The sequence below is a fragment of the Chiloscyllium plagiosum genome, unplaced genomic scaffold, assembly GCF_037043375.1.
Source record: "Chiloscyllium plagiosum isolate Xiang-an unplaced genomic scaffold, Cpla_swu_hap1 HiC_scaffold_10, whole genome shotgun sequence".
Lineage (NCBI taxonomy): Eukaryota > Metazoa > Chordata > Chondrichthyes > Orectolobiformes > Hemiscylliidae > Chiloscyllium > Chiloscyllium plagiosum.
The window spans coordinates 550,318-566,153 of record NW_028270148.1 but is presented as its reverse complement, the minus strand read 5'-3'; the positions used below and the strand labels follow the sequence as shown (position 1 = coordinate 566,153).

Sequence of the window (15,836 nt, the reverse complement as noted above, 5' to 3'; positions counted from 1 at the left end):
CCCACAACACACTAAAGCAGCGGCTAGTGAACTTAAAAGACCCTTACAGACAACAAGCAAAACTAATATCATTTACAAAATACCTTGCAAGAACTGTAGCAAACACTACATTGGACAAACAGGCAGAAAACTAGCCAACAGGATACATGAACATCAACTAGCCACAAAAAGACACAACCCACTCTCACTAGTAAACTTTCATACAGATGACGAAGGACACCACTTCGACTGGGACAACACATCCATCCTAGGACAAGCCAAACAGAGACATGCACGAGAATTCCTAGATGCATGGCATTCTAACCAGAACGACACGGTGGCACAGTGGTTAGCACTGTTGCCTCACAGCGCCAGAGACCCGGGTTCAATTCCCACGTCAGGTGACTGACTGTGTGGAGTTTGCACGTTCTCCCCGTGTCTGCGTGGGTTTCCTCCGGATGCTCCGGTTTCCTCCCACAGTCCAAAGATGTGCAGGTCAGGTGAATTGGCCATGCTAAATTGCCCGTAGTGTTAGGTAAGGGGTAAATGTAGGGGTATGGGTGGGTTGCGCTTCAGCGGGTCGGTGTGGACTTGTTGGGCCAAAGGGCCTGTTTCCACACTGTAATGCAATCTAATCTAATGTAATCTAATCTAATCTAAACTCTATCAATAAACACATTGGCTTGGACCCCATTTACCACCCGCTGAGAAAAAGAATAGGAACTGACATCACCAAAGGAAATGACATCACCAACCCAAGGAAACCCAAACACAAAGATAGAAAACTCAATAGCACATAACACATAAGTAGGAGGCTCAATGGTGGTGTTACCTAGAATGGTGAAGAAACGTTTGCAAATGAATGAACCTTCTAGCAAACTTACATCCACAAGTACCTGAGTTTGGCTGCTATGTTTTCACAGCAGTTTGAACGTAATCAGTTTAAATTATGCCCCAAGATACTAAAAACCAATCGAATTTGAATTTTACTGTTTTGATGACATTGAACCAATGAGACGATCCAATAGTTTGGTGTATAAAAAGCAGGTATTTTGGACGGTTAGCCGGAGAAAGAGCACCTTCTAGTGTCGATAGACTACCTGCAAACCCTCTCTCTGAAAGGTACCTTTTCCACATGAAACATCTTTGCTGCGGAAGATTGAAGCTGACCCAGGGAAATCTACAAACAGAGGAAGTTCGACACCCAAAACGACAACTGCGGTCTGGTTTTGAAAACTGATTTGCTGTAAATTTAGTAAGGGCTTTACTGGATCAGTATATTGTTATAGAGTGGGAGGTAGATAACAAATCTTTAAGGGAAAGGAGGCTTAGAGTGTGAATAGTTGTTGTTTAATGTTCTCTTTTGGAGTTAAAGAATACATTTTTTTCATAGTTTGGTTTGACCCTATTATTTTTACTTCCATAGAGGATAACCTCACATTTACCAACATTGAACTCCATCTGCCAGACCCTTGCCCACTCACATAACCTATCTATGATGTGGAGATGCCGGTGTTGGATTGGGGTAGACAAAGTTAAAAATCACACAACACCAAGTTATAGTCCAACAGGCTTATTTCAAACTACAAGCTTTTGGAGCACTGCTCCTTCGTCAGGGCAGCCCCAATAGTGCTCCAAAAGCTTATAGTTTGAAATAAACCCGTTGGACTATAACTTGGTGTTGTGTGATTTTTAGGAGAAAGTGAGGACTGCAGATGCTGGAGATCAGAGCTGAAAATGTGTTGCTGGAAAAGCGCAGCAGGTCAGGCAGCATCCAAGGTGCAGGAGAATCGACATTTCGGGCATGAGCCGTTCCTGAAGAAGGGCTGATGCCCGAAACGTCGATTCTCCTGCTCCTTGGATGCTGCCTGACCTGCTGCGCTTTTCCAGCAACACATTTTCAGTTGTGTGATTTTTAACCTTAATCTATGTAAATCTCTCTGCAGACCCTTCACATCTGCATATTTTGCTTTTCCACTCAATTTAGTGTCATCAGCAAACTTGGATGTTACACTCAGTCTCTTCTTCCAAATCATTAATGTGTTTCATGAACAGTAGCAGGCCCAACACTAACTCCTGCAGTACCCTGGTCACCACTGATCTCCAACCAGAGAAACACCCATTTATCCCAAAACTCTGCTTTCTATTGGTTAACCAGTCCTCTATCCATGCTAGTACATTCACCAAAACTCCATGCATCCTTATCTTACGGATGAGTCTTTTATGTGGCATAGAACATAGAACATAGAAGAATACAGCGCAGTACAGGCCCTTTGGCCCTCGATGTTGCGCCGATCCAAGCCCACCTAACCTATACTAACCCACTATCCTCCATATACCTATCCAATGCCCGCTTAAATGCCCATAAAGACGGAGAGTCCACCACTGCTACTGGCAGGGCATTCCATGAACTTACGACTCGCTGAGTGAAGAACCTACCCCTAACTTCAGTCCTATATCTACCCCCCCTTAATTTAAAGCTATGCCCCCTTGTAATACCCGACTCCATACGCGGGAAAAGGCTCACACTGTCAACCCTATCTAACCCCCTAATCATCTTGTACACCTCAATCAAGTCACCCCTAAACCTTCTTTTCTCTAATGAAAACAGCCCCAAGTGTCTCAGTCTTTCCTCATACGATCTTCCTTCCATACTAGGCAACATCCTGGTAAACCTCCTCTGCACCCGTTCCAGTGCCTCCACATCCTTCCTATAGTATGGCGACCAAAACTGCACACAATATTCCAGATGCGGCCGCACCAGAGTCTTATACAACTGCATCATGAGACTTATACAACTGCATCATGAGTCTTATACAACTGCAACATGATCATCTGTTTACATATAAACAAAAAGGCTCTTGATGTTGTGCTGACCTTTTATCCTACTCTAAGATCAAACTAACCATATACCCTTCATTTTATTATAATTCATGTGCCTATCCAAGAGTTACTTAAATGTCCCTAATGTATCTGACTCTACTACTACTGCTGGCAATGCATTTCATCACTCTCTGCGTAAGAATCTATCTCTGACATCTCACACCCTTCTTCACTCCAATGAGAAAAGCTCTAGCTGTAGTGTAGTCTCAAAATAAAGGGGCACCAATTTAAAACTGAGATGAGGAGGAATTTCTTTTCAAAGAGAGTTGAATCTTTGGGAGTCATTGCCAGAGAGATCTGTTGGGACAGAGTCCTGGTGTCCATTTAAGGCTGAGATAGATAGATCCTCAATCAGTGGGGGATTAAAGAGGTAAACACAGGAAGGTGGAGATGAGAGATGTAGGATCAACCATAATTCTTTGAATGATGGAAGAGGATCAAGGGGCTGAATGGCCTACTGTTCCTATTTGTTATAGTCTTACAGTAAACCGGTCTCTCAGCTGGATTTTCTCATACAGCATAAGAGGTGTTTCTAACCTCGATTGTCCACAGGATAGTCAGACTGCCTGAAGATTGTTGTGGATAATATTGTATAAAAACTGCTCTTCACTCACAAGCTCCTGAGTTAGTTTGCAGTCCCTGTAGGAAGTGAAGACAATCTTATCGAATGCCTTCTGGAAATCCAAGTGTACAACATCCACCTTTTCCCCTCCAGCCACCATGCTTGTTACATCCTCAAAGAACTCCAGTAAGTTTGTCAAACATGACCTTCCCTTCCTGAATTCATGCTGCGTATGCCTGATGGAACTCTTTCAATCCAGATGTTTCACTATTTCTTCTTTAATAATAGGTCCAGCATTTTCCTGACTACAGATCTTAAGTTACCTGCCTTTTGCCTGCACACTTTTTTAAACAGCAGCGTGACATTCACGGACTTCCAATATGCTGGGACCTGCTTGGAGTCCAGTAAACTTAGGTAAATTAACACTAACACACCTACTATAACTTCCGCCATTTCATTCAGCACCCTGGGATGCACTCCATCAGGACCAGGGATTTATCTACCTTTAGACTCTCAAGTTTGCTCAACACTACTGCTTTAGTGATAACAATTGAATTGAGGTCCTCACCTCCCATTGTATCCTGAACATCCTTTGGCATGTTAGACACACCTCCCATTGTGAAGACTGACACCAAATAGTTATTCAAGCCTTGGCTGTTTCAGTATTACTCAATATTAATTCCACTTTCTCATCCTGCAAGGGACCTATGTCCACTTTAGCCACTCTTTTCCATTTTAGATACTTATAAAAACTATTCTTACCTGTTTTATATACTATGCTAGCTTGCATTCATAATCTATTTTTCCATTCTTTATTGCTTTTTAAAATTTACCCAATCTTCCTGTTTCCCACTCCTCTTGGCTACTTTGTCAGCCTGAGCTTTTAATTGGATGCCTTCCTTTATTTCCTTGGGTATCCAAGGCTGGCTCTTCCTACTCTTGCTATCCTTGTTTTTGACCAGAATACACTTTCTTTAATCACTGCGAAGAATCTCTTTGAAGGCCCTCCACTGTTCCACCAAATAAATTGTGGTCCCAGTCTAATTAACCAACTCCTTCCTCATCCCATTATAGTCTCCCTTGTTTAAGCACAACACCCTGGTTTTAGATGATACTATATCATCCTCCATTTGTATCCAAAATTCAACCATACTGTGATCACTCTTTCCCAAAGAATCATTAACTACGAGATAATTAATTTTACCTATCTCATTACGCAGGGCCAGATCTAAGATTGCATGTGCCCTTGTAGATTTGGTAACATGCTGTTCAAGAAAGTTATAATGGATTAGTTCTACAAACCCATCTTCAAGACTACCTCCGCCAACTTGATTCGGCCAATCAATGTGCATGTTAAAGTCCTACTTGACTACTGCCTTTCCATTCTTACATATGTCAGATATTTCCTCATTGATCACTTGTGCCACTATAGCATTATTATTGGATGCCCTATAGACTACTCTCATCAGTGACCTCTTCCCCCTTACTATTCCTGATCTCCACCCAAATGGATTAACATTTTGCTGGATGGAGGCTCACTGATGATGTTACCTAGTAGGGTGATGAAACGTCTGAAAACGAACCTTCCAGCTCAGTGAGCAAATTACATCCAGAACCTCAACCTGAGCTACAAATTTTCTCAAAACCCGCTAACATTTTGCTCCTTAGATCCTATATCATCTCTCCCTATTGCCTGAATCTCATCATTAATGAAGAGCACGACCCTGCCTCCCTTCTATATCTACGGTATAGTCAGTAGCACATGTCCCTGAGTTCAACTCCAAAGATTTGAACCTGCAAATCAACAATTTACATTTATACAGCAGATTGAATGTAGCAAACCTTCACAAAGTGACTCCTCACAGGGATTGTACCAAACAGAATTTGATACAAACCACATAACATAATTAGAAAAGCTTCAGGGGACACAGTGGTATAACAATAACATCACTGGACACCAAGCTAATGTCCTGCTGAGTGTGATTCAAATCCTGCTGTCACAGATAGCAAAACTTGTATTCAATAAAATCTGGAATTAAAAGCTTATCCTAATGGCAACAATGTACCCATCTACATGACTGTATTAACTCCAGGAAAGGTAAGAGAGGCAGACAGGTAGTGCAGGAGTCTTCTGTGGCTATCCCCATTTCAAACAAGCATGCTGTTTTGGAAAATGTGGGGGTGATGGACACTCAGGGTAATGCAGCAAGAGCAGCCAAGTTTCTGGTATTGAGACTGGCTCTAACCTAATGAGGGGTACGTTGGGTTCCAGGCAATCGATTGTGTTGGGGACTCTCTCGTCCGAGGTACAGACGTTTCTGTGGTCAGCAGCGAAACATCAGAATGGTGTGTTGGTTCCCTGGTGCCAGGATCAAGGATGTCTCAGAGAGGGTGCAGAATGTTCTTGTTGTGTGAGTTTTACAAATGGGAAAGTGTGAGGTCATGAACTTTGGTAGGAAGAATAGAAGCATGGACTATTTTCTAAATGACCAGAAAATCCAGGAGTCTGAAGCACAAAGTGATTTGGGAGTCCGAGTCCAGGATTCTCTTTAAGATAAACTTGCAGGTTGAGTTGGTAGTTAGGAAGGCAAGTACAATGTTGTCATTCATTTTTAGAGAATTAGAATATAAACGCAGGGATGCACTTCTGAGGCTTTATAAGGCTCTGACCAGACCATTTTGAGAGTACTGTGAACAATCTTGGAGCGGGTCCAGGGGAGATTCACAAGAAAGATCCCAGCAATGAAAGACGTAACATATGAGAAGGTTGATGGAGTTGTGGGTAGTGTGGAGGGCTGTTGTAGGTTGCAATGGGACATTGACAGGAAGCTGAAAATGTGTTGCTGGAAAAGCGCAGCAGGTCAGGCAGCATCCAAGGAACAGGAGAATCGACGTTTCGGGCATAAGCCCTTCTTCAGGATCTAACCAACAGTTAGATCCAGTATATCCTTTTCCATTACTATTTAAAAACTCATAGAATTATGGTCACTGGCCCAAGGGGCTCTGCAACTGCCCTGCCTTATTTCCCAAGAATAGGTCAGGTTTTGCACCTTCTCTAATTGGTACATCCACATGCTGAATCAAAAATTTCTCTTGTACAGAAATTCCTCTCAATCTAAACTCTTAACACTATGGCAGTCCCAGTCCATGTTTGGAAAGTTAAAATTGCCTACCATAATCACCCTATTATTATTACCGATAACGGAGATCTCCTTACAAATTTCCTTCTCAATTTCTCACTGACTATTGAGGTGGTCGATAATACAATCCCAATAAGGTGATCATCCCTTTCTTGTTTGTCAGTTCCACCCAAATAACTTGCCTGGACGTATTCCCAGGAATATCCTCCCAAAGTACAGATGTAATGCTATCCCTTGTCAAAAATGCCACTCCCCCTCCTCTCTTGCACCCAATTCTATTGTTCATTTGTATCCTGGAACATTCAGCTGCCAGTCCTGTCCATCCTTGAGTCATGTTTCAGTAATTTCTGTGATATCCCAGTCCCATGTTCCTAACCATGCCCCGAGTTCATGTGCCTTCCCTGTTAGGCCTCTTGCATTGAATAAGTGCAATTTAATTTATCAATCTTAACTCATTCCTTGCGTTGCTCCCTGCCCTGACTGTTTGACTTGCTCCTTTTCCCAACTGTACCAGTCCGAGACTGATTTCTTTCCTCACTATCTCCTTGGATCCCACCCCTCCCAACTGTACTAGGTTAAATCCTCCCAAGCAGTTCTAGCAAACCTCCCTGCCAGTATATCCAGGTACAATTTATCCTTCTTATACAGGTCACTTTTATCCCAGGAGAGATTCCAAAGATCCAAAAATGTGAATTCTTCTCCCCTGCACCAGCTTCTCAGCCACACATTCAGCTGCTTCGTCTTCCCATTCCTACCCTCACTTCGACTGGGACAAAACATCCATACTAGGACAAGCCAAACAGAGAGACACACGAGAATTCCTTGTAGCATGGCATTCCAACCGGAACTCTATCAACAAACACATAAGAGTTCGACCCCATCGACCACCCCCTGAGAAAAAGAACAGGAAGTGACATCACCACAGGAAATGTCATCATCAACCCAAAGAAACCCAAACATATAAATAGAAGACAGGAATTTATCAGCAGTGCTTCGCCTGAGGCCCACTGAAGATGTTACCTAGTAGAGTGATGAAACATCTGGAAATGAACCTTCCAATTCAGCAAGTAAACCTAGCTGACTTGGGAATAGCTGCAGGAGACTCATTCACTACCTGCCTCCTTCTCCTACCTATCCTAGGGATAACCCTTTTACCTGACTGTGTATCTGCAGTTTTTCTCCCTTCCACCAACTGCCATCCATCACACCTCTGAGCTCATACAAGTTCCTCATTGCCTCCAACTGATCCATGCAATCTGATAGGATTTGCAATAAACATACTCTTTACAAACATAATCATCAGTCACATAGAAACTCTCCCTAATCTACCACATCTGACAGAAAGAGCACTCAACCAAAGGCCATCTTTCCACCTTAGCAATCTGTAGATCCAGAAAATAGCACAATCTTATTGTTCTAAAAACCCCTGCTCTAGGCTGACTTAGTACCTATGTTTTATATTTTTAAATTTTAATCAAGAGACAGAACCAAAAAGAGCCCACTCTACAGACTATTGTAGATTTCATCGACAAACTTACCATCGCCCCGCCACATTGTCATGAACATCACAAACAATAACGGGCCCAGCATTGATCCACATGGAATGTTACTGGACACCAGCCTCCAGTCACACAAACAGCCTTTCACTACCACATTGTTTCTTGCCATTAAGCTAATTTTGGATCCACCCTGCCAAGTTACTTTGGATCCCACGTGCTTTTGCCTTCTTTATCAGTTTTCCATTTGGGACTTTGTCAAAGACTTTGCTGAAATCCATATAAACTGTATCAACTGCCCTACCCTCATCTACACACTCAGTCAACTTCTTGAAAGATACAGTCAAATACGTTAGGCATGACCTCCATTCTGACAAAACCACGCAGTCTATCCTTGATCAAACTCACCTTCTAAAATGGGGATTAATTATTTCCCCTCGTGATTTTCTCCAATAGTTTCCCTGCCACTGGTAAGAAATTCACAGTGCCATAATTCCCTGGTCTACCTCTACCACCCTTTTTGTAAAGTAATATCACATCAGCTGTCCTCGATTCCTCTGGTACCTGCTCTGGTAATTAGGGACCTTGTTATTTTCTCCCTTGTCTTTCACAACAACTTGGGAAACAATTCATCTGGACCTAGGGATATGTCTACCTTTAAACCCACCAAAACTCCAATCCCTCCTCACTTCTTATGCCAATCAACTCAGGAATTTCACAGTTCACCTCCTTCAATTCAGTACTTGCATCCTTAGGAAGAAGTCCATAGCACCTTGTAGGTGCACAGTTTTGATCTGATGAAGTCTAATGTAGCTTTAATGTCAGCAAACCATAGCTGCTCATTCAAAGAGAGAACTAGTGGTGAGTTTAACCTGAGAGTCACCATGTTCAGGCCAGGGGCAAGGTTCAAAAGGCCAGACCTGTATGGCAGCCTCAGCCAGAAGATTCAAAATCTATCCCATTTAGGATGGTTGAGGAGCACTGATTCATTAACTGAGGGAAGAGTGCATTGTAATCAGCCTGAAGTTACTTTGTTCACATTTACCTGATGCTATGAAACTTCACTGGGCCTAGAGTCAGAGTCAATGTGGAAGACTCTCAGGGCAGCTCCTTCCTCTGGGGGTATAGTGATGTCTAATAATTATACTCACAATATCAAGCTGGTGCTTAACTAGTCTGTGGAACATTTCTTCCAATTTTGGCACAAGTGCCCAGATAGTCATGAAGAGGACTATCAACAAGGCCTGATTTGCCCTTGCATCAAAGTTGATGCCAGGTGGACCAAATGGTTTAATTCCTTCGTGGGACTTTGTAGCAATTTCATACAACTGAATGGCTTGGTAGGCCATGTAGAGGACAGTTAACAGTCAACTATTTTCCGACTCAAATTTGCCTTCCCATTTGTAAGACAATCTTACACTGAGCCAAATATACCATTCATTGACTAAGAGATCCTTTGTTATGGAGTCTCTGATATGTAACACAATGGGTCAGATTGACAGTGGAACACAGGAATTAGGAGTGGGAGCAGGCAATTCAGTCCATTCAGACGGCTCCACCATTTAACATCATCATGGGTGATCTTACTAAGGTCTCAACTCCACTCTCCTGCATCTTCTTCACAGCCCTTTATCCCGCTTTTCATCAGAAACAAACGTATTTCTTTTTTGAATCTGTTGATTGACAATCCTTACCCCCAGGCAACATAAGGCTCCACCATCTTCAGCATTTTCAATGATTTCTCGTTCAGTTTGACAAAAGAGCCATTGTAGAGTTGACGGAGTCGCAACATTTGAATAATTTTCGTTACCTTTGGACTGACCCCATTAATCCTGGTGAATACAAACAAATTTAGCTCACTAAATTAAAGATCAATCATTTTTCATTAATAGCTTTGCATCCAATATACAAGCTTAGAATCACAGAATTGTTACTCTAGACGTGGTGCAGAAAAAATTGACAAGAAGGGTCCCAGGGACAAAGGACTTCATTATGTAAATAGACTGGAGGGATTTAGACTGTTTTCCTTGGAGAACACTGAAAGGAGATTTGATAAAAGCACTCAAAATAATGAGATGTCTGGCTAGCATATGTGGGGAAAACATTGTTCCTTATTGATGGAACATGCAAGAACTAGTGAGGAAAGATTTTTTTTAAAAATTAATAAAGAAACATGGCATCCTGTACAAAAGTGTATTCACGATGAAGTTGTGATTAGGGGCGAGGATGTGACAATTAAAAGTCTGCTGGAGGTAGGTTCAATTAGGGGATTAGGAAATTGGATTGAGATTTGGATAAAGTGAGAAGGGGAGAAGACTGGGAGAGATCACAAGTTAAATTGTCCTTTATGTAAATTGAGGACAGCAGCACAGACATGAACGGTCAAATGGACACGTGGCAGCAATCAGAGGTAAAAACAGTCAAAGATAAATATCCGAAAATTAACGGTAAGATGCAGAGGTCTGTAAATGTAAGATGTAGAATTACGCACATGTTATAGAGGAGTGGCATGTTGGGGTTAGTAAGAGATAGTCAGAAAAAGACATGGTGTCACCCGAAGTGATCAGCAGACAGAAGAGTGGAGAAAGATGAAGAGTCAGAGGCAGATCAAAACAGTATAAGCGAGGGGATAGAGTAATAGGTGGGCAGAGCAAGATGGTGTGAAGCAAGAGGGCAGAATAAAGGGGGTCAGCAAAAGGAAGGAAGAGGTAAGTATAAGGGGTTGTTAAGAAAGGATTTGCTCCTGGGCTTGACTAAAAAGCCATTAATATGGTTAGGCCTTGTGCCATGGAAAACATTATTCAATCTGACAGTCAGCGCCTCTTCTGCAGTGAGAGCACACACTGATAACCATCTGTGAGCACTGGGCACCATGGGACTGGAATACATCATTTCTCCTGGAAAAGACATATTAATTTTCAAAGTTTTCTTTCAAGATTTAAATTTTGTGACAGTACTTCCTTAAAGATTAATTTTTAAAAGTTAATTAAGTATTCATTTGTTAATTCCTCAATGTATCAACAGAAAGTTTAAAAGAGACTGCTAAGTCTTGTGGTGCAATGGTAGTAGTGTCCCTACTTCAGTCCCATTTGCTACAGAGGAGTGCCACAATGTGACATTAGTGTCAGGATCATTTAAAAAATTTAAAAAAGAACTGCTGAGACACTGGGTTGATTGGTAAGTGAATAAACCTATCAGGAAAATGATTTGAGACTGGTTTTTACAAAAATCTAGATTGAATGCATTTAACTGACCATCCAGAATAGCTGCTTCTTGAACTACAATCACAGGTTCCCTCCCTCCTGCTCTTACAATTATAACTGTGAAGTCAGTCTTAATGACAGCCAGCACAGTTATGGTCTTTTTCTTTAAAACAAGACGTACAAGATCATAAGGCGTAGGAGAAAAGTAGGCCACTTAGCAAGATTGTGGCTGATCTAATTGGTACCTTGAACTATCCGGATGGTTGGAACATATTTTTATAACATTTATATTTACGTTGTATATTAATGATTACCAAGCTAGTAATGTCAGAAAGTTACCAAATAAATGGTAGAAATTTCTTATCCCTGTAAGTTACTCACGGTCTGAGCCTCACTGCGAAACCCAACTTCTGTTCAGGCAGCATTTTGGCCTCACTCGGTTTCTTTGCCATTCGAGTAAAACGCACTTCATCACGGTATTTTTGCCTGGAGTCTCTGAGAAAATTCTCTATTCTCTTAAACTGAATCTGCTTCCCCTTCTGAAGCTGAAATGAAAAGGTATAACTCATTTAAGTTGGTCACAATGTGCAAACAGCAGCCAATTCAGTGATCGACTTGAGAAGAAAATATTAAATATCAAATCTTGAACTTCAATTTAAATTCAATGTGTAACGTACCACATAGCTTTCTTTTGGGTTGGAAAATGAAAATTGAACACGGTCATATAACTACAAGTACTAGGAAAGTTTTCGAAACTTGAAGATCAAGTGAGATGATGTGTACACTTTAGCTGCACAAGGTCATGCTGCTTTTCAGAGGCAGAGTGTCAGACTGGCACCAAACCTAATGTCAGACTTCAAATTGATCCAGCTGTAGCACAGTACAAACCTGAGTATAATGTACTCAGAGACATCCAATATACTGCAATCAGGAATCACCTCTCACCATTTTTCTCAAAGTGTAAAAGACAAAACTCGAAGACCCTGAAAAGAAAGAATTCTAATACCAGGCAAGCCCTAGGTCCAGTTACTGAATCAAAGATTGACCATCACTCTGTAGACAATACTGTGTCAGCATTACTTAAAAATCAAAAGAACTGACATAGCTCACCGCTGAGGTCTGGTCTCATGATCTACAGAAATTGCTTTTCCTTGTCTTTTTTTAAAAACACATATGTGTTAAACCATCTGTTTTTGTCTTTTTTTCCACAAATGAAAGTTCTGTTTGATGTTTTGAAGGGTTACGGTTTAAGTTGCATAGTAGCAATTAGTGATCTATTTTGTTTGCCATTTATCAAAATGCTTAAAATAAATTGTTTTTCTCCTGTTAATGACAAAACCTGATGTCCTGAATAGCAGTCAGACAGGCAAATTGATTATTACAATGGTTTAATGAGTATTTTCATATTGTGAGGGCTTCTGGCATATTAAAGCTTAATTATACATGTGGTTCTCAATTGAGTCACTCCAAAATATTGGGGCTTACAGCAGGATTTTCGAATGAAGATGTGAGACTGTACTTAGACTAAGATTAATTGGTAAAGAATAACAGGACAGACACCGGGTTTTTCAAACTAAAATAAACTGGTATTAGTATCAAACAAAATCAATGTACAGTTGGAATAGGTACTCCTGACAGTTTTACAAGATCTAACAAATGTCAAGCTGATAGAATTGGCAAATGTATTAGATATGGAATTGCTTGCTGGAGCAAGGCAGCAGAGATAATTGTGACCCTGGCTACCCATACCGGCCCGGGTTATACCTATCTATTTGAGAGGTACGTGGAACATTCCTTGTTCCAAACTAATTTGGTTCCACAATTCTTTCTTCGATACATGCTTAGTGCTGCTTCCCTCTTGTTTGAAATTGGAATTTTTTTATCTATTTTGCTTCCAATTTCCACCCTGCCCTCATCTTCACTGGGTCCATCTCGCACTCCTCTTTTCCTCTCTTTGAGATCTGTTTTCATTTCTCGGAATAGGCTGGCCACCGATACACACTGACGTGAGATCCTAAATGAGTATTTGCATTAGTATTCACTCAGGAGAAGGACATAGAGGATAGTGAGATTAGTGTGGAGCATGCTAACTTTACAAATGCTTTTTTTCTTTTGACTAAATTCATAACCTCATTGTCCAAGGGTCCATTACCTTGCCTTGTCCTTGTTCCTTACTGGAACATGTCGGTCCTGGACTCTGATCGGCAGGTCTTGAAATAGTTCCCACATGCCAAATGTGGACTTGCCTGAGAACAGCTCCTCCCAATTAACATTCCCGAGCTCCTGCCTAATATTGACGTAATTTGCCCTCCACTAACTTAATACCTTGCACAAGGTACTAACTTATTCTTATTTATAGCTATCTTAAAACTTAAGGAGTTGTGATCATTTTTCCAAAATGCTCTCCCACTAAAAGGTCAGTCACCTGGTCAGACTCATTAGCCAGTACAAAGTCCAGTATGGCCTTTCCTCTACTTGGACTGTCCACATACTGTTTCAAGAAACCCTCTTGGATGCACTTAATTTCTGCCCTGTCTCAGCCTCTTGCTCTAAGAGGGTCCCAGACAATGTTGGGAAAGTTCAAGTCAACCTCTATGACTTGCCATTTGTTTTCCATAATCTGCCTACAAATTTATTCCTCAATCTCTTGGTGATTGTTCCTCTTATTATGTCATATTCATTCAGCTTTTCCTCTATCCTGGCCTGTTATCCATTTTTTCCTTGTTTACTCGTCCTTTTCAGATCTTTCAGTGGGCTCTACCTATCTGCTCACCTCTCTTTTTCTTCTCCTCCACTCCTGACATCGCCACTTCTACTCCCCCACCATAGTTCAATGTACTCTGTCTACTTGCTGACAATTGAATTTTATGACATTTCAAGCCTTGTACATTTTAAAGGCTGAGATTTCCTGTCTCAACTGCCCTCCCAGGCAGTGCATCCTAGATCCCCAACAAAGTCAGTGAAAATATTCTTGCCTCAAATCCCCTCTAAACCTTCTGCCCTTCACCTTAAAATAAGACCCTCATTACTGACCCTTTAAACAAGGGGAACAGCTGTGTCTGATCCATGCACCTCAACTTTATATACCATAATTGGCCCCCCTCAGCTCTCTCTGCAATGAAAACAACCCAACTCCATCCAGCTTCCTTTCAGAGCTAAAGTCCTCAACCCAGGCAACAGCTTGGTGAATCTCCAGTTTACCCCGTTCAGTGCAATCACATCATTCCCATAGTGGGCTAACCAAAAATATACACACTAGTCCAACTGTGGCCTAACCAAAGTTCTGTACAGCTCCAATATGACCTTCCTGCTCTTACAATCTATGCTAGGACTGATAAAGGCAAGTATCCTGTACGCATTCTTAAAATCATCATAATTGATCTGTTCTGCTGACTTAAGGGACCTACGGACAAGCACCCCAAGATTCCATTATTCCTCCAAGCTTCCCAGTGTCTTGCTATTCATGGAGTACTCCCTTGTCTTGTTACTTCTTCTAAAGTGCACTACTTCACATTTATCAGGGTTAAATTCCATCTGCCACTGATCTGCCCATCTAACCAACCAGTTTATTTCTGTCGGGTAACCTAAAACTTTCTTCCTTAGTATTGGTAAAGTTTTGGATAGTGAAAAGGATTGTCAGAGGATACAGCTGGATATAACTTAGTGGGAGACATAGGCAGAAAAGTGGCAGATGAAATTTAACCCAGACAAAAGTGAGGTGATGCATTTTGGAAGGTCAAGTCCAGGTGGAAATTGAGGAAATATAACTATACAGGAAATACCTATATAGCAAATTCAAAAAGAACAGGTACCCAATAAATACAGCCTGCCGATTTCTCCGTAACAAACCCAAACAAGGAGACAAAATGTGCCCAGAAACCCTAGCAACTACATCAAAGACATTTCGGAAATGATTGGCAGACTAATCAGACCTCTTGGCATCACGGTAGCCCACAAACCGACCAACACACTAAAACAGCAGCTAATGGACTTAAAACAATAAGCAAAATTAATGTAATCTACAAAATACCGTGCAAGAACTGTAACAAACACTACATTGGACAAACAGGCAGAAAACTAGTCACCAGGATACATGAACATCAACTAGCCACAAAAAGACATGACCCTCTCTCACTAGTATCCTTACATACAGGTAAGGAAGGACACCACTTTGACTGGGACAACAAATCCATCCTAGGACAAGCCAAACAGACACACGCATGAGAGTTCCCAGAAGCATGGCATTCCAACTGAAACTCTTCTCAACAAACACATTGACTTGGACCCCATCTCCCACCCTCTGAGAAAAAGAAATGACATTACCAACACAAGAAATGACACACCAGCCCAAGGAAACCTTAGCACATAAATAGAAAGCGGGAAATAACACCAGCACTTCACCAGAAACTCACTGAACTTTAGAACTTTAGTTAGGCCACATTTGGAATATTGCACACAGATCTGGTCACCATACTAGCCGAAGGATGTGGATGCTTGGGAGAGGGTACAGAAAAGGTTTACCAGGATGTTGCCTGTAATGGGGGAATTTGAGCTATGAAGAAAGTTTGGATGG

The 15,836-nt window shown here is 41.5% G+C and overlaps 1 protein-coding gene across 2 annotated transcripts in view; it reads right to left on the bottom strand.

Moving 5' to 3' along the window:
• Positions 1–15,836, bottom strand: part of rpl7l1 (ribosomal protein L7-like 1) — a 39,429-nt gene that overhangs the window by 10,585 nt on the left and 13,008 nt on the right. For both annotated transcript variants that reach the window (XM_043695209.2, XM_087991002.1), the window contains exons 3-4: positions 11,645–11,808; positions 9,755–9,892 (exon numbers count right to left, since the gene is read on the bottom strand). In XM_043695209.2, the coding sequence (XP_043551144.2) occupies positions 9,755–9,892; positions 11,645–11,808 (302 nt within the window). The remainder of the gene's footprint in view (positions 1–9,754; positions 9,893–11,644; positions 11,809–15,836) is intronic.